The 4,341-nt window shown below is 43.8% G+C and overlaps 1 protein-coding gene across 1 annotated transcript in view; it reads right to left on the bottom strand.

Annotated features, from left to right (window-relative positions):
* LOC149785279 (ankyrin repeat domain-containing protein 49-like) overlaps positions 1-1,629 on the bottom strand; it is a 31,573-nt gene extending 29,944 nt beyond the window's left edge. The window contains exon 1 of the mRNA XM_089979149.1: positions 1,488-1,629. Within this exon, the coding sequence (XP_089835275.1) occupies positions 1,488-1,556 (69 nt within the window). The 5' untranslated portion in view covers positions 1,557-1,629. The remainder of the gene's footprint in view (positions 1-1,487) is intronic.
* Between the last annotated feature and the right edge of the window lie 2,712 nt (positions 1,630-4,341).

The raw sequence follows: 4,341 nt of genomic DNA on the forward strand, positions 1-4,341 counted from the left end.
ACAAAGTTTTAAAGTCAACATCTGTCAGTTTTGAAAGCCACCAGAAAACAACAGCATTAACATAGTATACTTCACATTTTAACTTATATGCTACAATAGATTTTGATCTATTGGCTCTTGACAAATATGGAAAACATGTGATCTAACTCTTGCATAACATCATCGGACATTATCAGATGACAAAATGGTTAACCAATATGTTAGAATGATAGTGATTTTAAGAAGATTAGGAAGAAGATTCTATTTGAGAACATGGGGTATGGCCATTATTTGGAAACAGTGATATTCATGGATGTAGTTTTTAAAATAGTGTCCAAGTCAGAAATTCCGTCATTTTCCCGAAATCAACTGGTGATGCTGAAATAGTAACTTAAGGTCTTGTAGTGCATATATGATAAATACAATAAGTGGTGTTATGCAGAAATAAAATACCACTGAACCCACAATATCATAAAAAGCAGCTTTACGAATTTAACATTTGTGACCAAACAAATTGTATATTCCCTGTGCTAACATCTTCAGGAAAGTATGCCTATAGGTAACACACACAGTGTAAGCACCGTATGAACATATGCAAGGCTGCATATCTTGAGCTGAGACTCATCAGCTCAATTCGCAAATATCTTTCAGTTGATGCCACTAAAACACTTGTGTGTTTGTTAGTACTTTCAAGACTGGACTAATGTAACTCAATTCTGTCTGGTTCATCTCAATATCTACTCCACAAACTTCAAAAAGTTCAAAACACAGCTGCTGGGATCATATTTAGAGTACCACGATCAGAGCACACCTTCCCACTGCTCTGTACCCTACACTGGCTATCCATTCAATCCAGAATAAAACACAAAATTTGTTCTCTGTACTACGATTTACTGTCGGACCCTAGTCCAACAACCTACCCGATCTCACCCATGTGTACACACCAGCAAGAAACTTACACTCCTCTTCTGACAATCGTATACTCATTATTCCCACTATGAAAACAAAGTCATATGGACAGCGTTCTTTTGCATGCCAGGGTCCAGCAACGTGGAATGAATTGCCCACTGAACTTAGACACAAAGACACAGTGATCACATTCAAGAGGGCTCTCAAAACTCACTTATTTCGACTGCAAGAACAAACTTAAAGACCTAATAATGTTTCCTACCTGAAATATTCTCAGCATGTTTTTTATTTTTTAATGTTTTTCTAATTTCATGGTGTTTGTTTTTGTAATAATAATATTATTTTTTTATCTTATAAGTGTTGTCTAATGTTGTAAAGCGCTTAGAGCTTCTAAAGATTAGGCGCTATACAAAGTCCTCATTATTATTATTATTATTATTATTATGCAATTCGAGAAGATTCAAGACTACAAGTGTATTCTCGAAAATATGTTACGCATTTAGCGAAAGCAGACACCCGTTTAATGCATGTAACCAAAATGATTTATCTATTTTTTTTTTAAATACGCAAAAAAATTGTAATACTACAGCATGTTATACCATGTCTATAAGTTCTTTATCTAAGCCAAGATAGCTATAGTCAGGATCATTCTCAGATTCGTCGCTCATGACGACGGTTTTCGAACTCGCCGAAATTACGTGACACCCTGTCCATTTAACGGAAGTAAACTTGGCTTACTGGTTGTTTTGACCAAAAACGAGTTCGAATCGGGACGATGCCATCCGGATGTTTCAACCGGAACCGTTCAGCCAACATACGTGGGTCATTAATGTAGGCAGTATGCAGCAACTGAACTGGCACTTTTCAAACTATCAAAGATGACGCGATTGACATATTGCATGAAACATAAATTCAAACCAAATTTTTAAAAAATGCTATTTCTTCACGTTAATAATTCGGATCTCCCTAAACACAGTAATGGGCGGTAATGGACAGTAATGGGGATAAAAATACATTATTGCGAAAGAAATTGCTGTAATGTACATTAAATATTTTAATTTTATTGTATGGACTTAAATACATAAGTCATAAATGACTAATGTGGTTATATTGTTTTATTAGTGCTCAGAATACGCTTTAATGAAAATAATGCCCAACAAATGGAACAACTCTCTCTCTCTCTCTCTCTCTCTCTCTCTCTCTCTCTCTCTCTCTCTCTCTCTATATATATATATATATATATATATATATATATATATATATATATATATATATATATATATATATATATATATATATATAATGGTCCAAGGTAGACATTGCCGAGATGGGAAGTGGGAGACAAGCGCCCCACTCCTCCAGAAAAGCTCCATACGGCTTGCGTCTCTGATCGCCTCCGTCAACTAAAATCCAGCTCCTGGCCTTCGCGAGTGGCTTAGCTTCAAAGTCCTGTGGACCATCTTTTCCACTAAGGGGTGAGGGCGGGCCACTGGTGCCTTAAAACCAGTCGCTGCGGGTAGATGGGACTCGTAAACCTTGGATGGTAGATCATCTAGGAGAAGGAAAACTCCGATTCCAAACCTCTGCTGCTTTGCGGCTATACCCACTCATGGGAAAGGCTATGGGAGTAAACACCGACAGAAAATCCGAAGACGGAGTCCCCAAGACGGTCTGACATTGACTTCAACGTCATTGCGGCAACTCCTGCGACGCCGTTGGTGCCAAGTTGTATCGGCATTCGTCGTTACCTTGGGTCCACCAGCTGAGTGGAGTGGGGCGATCTGCTGAACGGACAACAGCTGATTATCCATACTACCCAGCCCAAGCTTCGTAGCTCCACTGGAGATGACACTTCAGCGTCGTCGTACGGCGTCGGCACAACACGAGAAGTAGCAGTTTACCGGTTCTAAGTCAAAGCTCGATTGGCGTAGAGCTTGGTGCCAGGGGTCACTCCTGATGGTTGAAGAGATCACCGTGTCTCACTGGACAGCTAGCGCCCGCCTCAAGCTGGACAGCCCTCAGTCAGTAAGGTGCTGACCGCCATGGCCTGCCTGCTTCACTGCGTGCGTGGAGCTTAGAGAACCATCTCGACAAGTGGGCAACAAATTCTGCATCAGGAAAGACTCAAAGAAGAAATAAGAAGACTCCAACTATTAGTTTTGCAACCTGGAACATCAGGACAATGTGTCCTGGATTGACCGCTGACCTACAGCAGATCGACGATGCACGAAAGACTGCCGTCATTGACAGAGAACTCTCCCGACTGAACATCGACATTGTCTGCCTCCAGGAGACCCCACTGGCTGACAGCGGCACCATCATGGAAGCCAATTACACGTTCTTTTGGCAAGGGACGTCCCTTAAAAGAACCTAGGCAGCACGGTGTAGGCTTTGCCATAAAGAACACGCTAGTCGCCTTCACTGTACCTCCGTCATCAGGTACTGAGAGAATCCTCGCCTTCCGGCTGTTAACATCCTTAGGCCTGGTCAACATCTTCAGCGTGTACTCCCCAACCCTCTGCTCCACCCACGAGGAGAAAGACAAGTTCTATGAGGCTCTGGATCAGGCACTATCCAGTATCCCCAACAATGAAGGTCTCTACTTACTAGGAGACTTCAATGCTACAGTCGGAGCTAACCATGAGGCCTGGTCCACCTGTCTCGGCTTTTACGGAAGGGGCAAAATCAACGACTGCTGAAGATGTGCTGCTCCCACAGCCAATGTGTGACCAATACTTTCTTCAAATGCAAGGAGATCCACCAGGTGTCATGGAGACACCCATGTTCACGCCACTAGCACCAGCTATACCTCGTCATCACCAGGCGTGCGGAACTGGCCAGTGTCCTCTTCACCCTCAGCTACCACAGTGCCGACTGCGACACGGACCATTCCCTCGTGGCCAGCAAGGTGCGAATAATACCCAAGAAGCTGCACCACACCAAGAAGAAGGGTCGCCCACGCATCAACACCTGCTATGCAAGCAACCCGGAGAAAACACAGCAGTTCATCAGCAAACTTCAGGAAGCTCTCACCAAAGTGACACCTGATGACACCATCGACTCCAAATGGTCACACGTCCGTGACTCTGTGTACAATTCAGCCGTCACTACTTACGGGAAGAGGGAGCGAAAAAATGTCGACTGGTATGAGGCCAACTGGGAGGAGATGAAGCCCGTGACTTAGGCAAAGAGGAAAGCCCTCCTGGCATACAAGGCTGCACATAGCCCCAGAACACTACAAGCCCTCAGGACTGCCAGGAACAACTCCCAGAAGACCGCCCGCCGCTGTGGCAACACCTACTGGCTGAACCTTTGCACCAGTATACAGGCAGCTGCCGACACCGGGGATGCAAGAGGAATGTATGCTGATATAAAGAAGGCGACAGGCCCCCCACCTGCAAGACCGACCCCAACCCCACCCACCTCCAAGACGAGCGAAGTCATCGCAGACCA

This window comes from Sinohyriopsis cumingii, chromosome 13 (assembly GCF_028554795.1).
Source record: "Sinohyriopsis cumingii isolate HCF-2022 chromosome 13, ASM2855479v2, whole genome shotgun sequence".
NCBI classification, from domain to species: Eukaryota; Metazoa; Mollusca; class Bivalvia; order Unionida; family Unionidae; genus Sinohyriopsis; species Sinohyriopsis cumingii.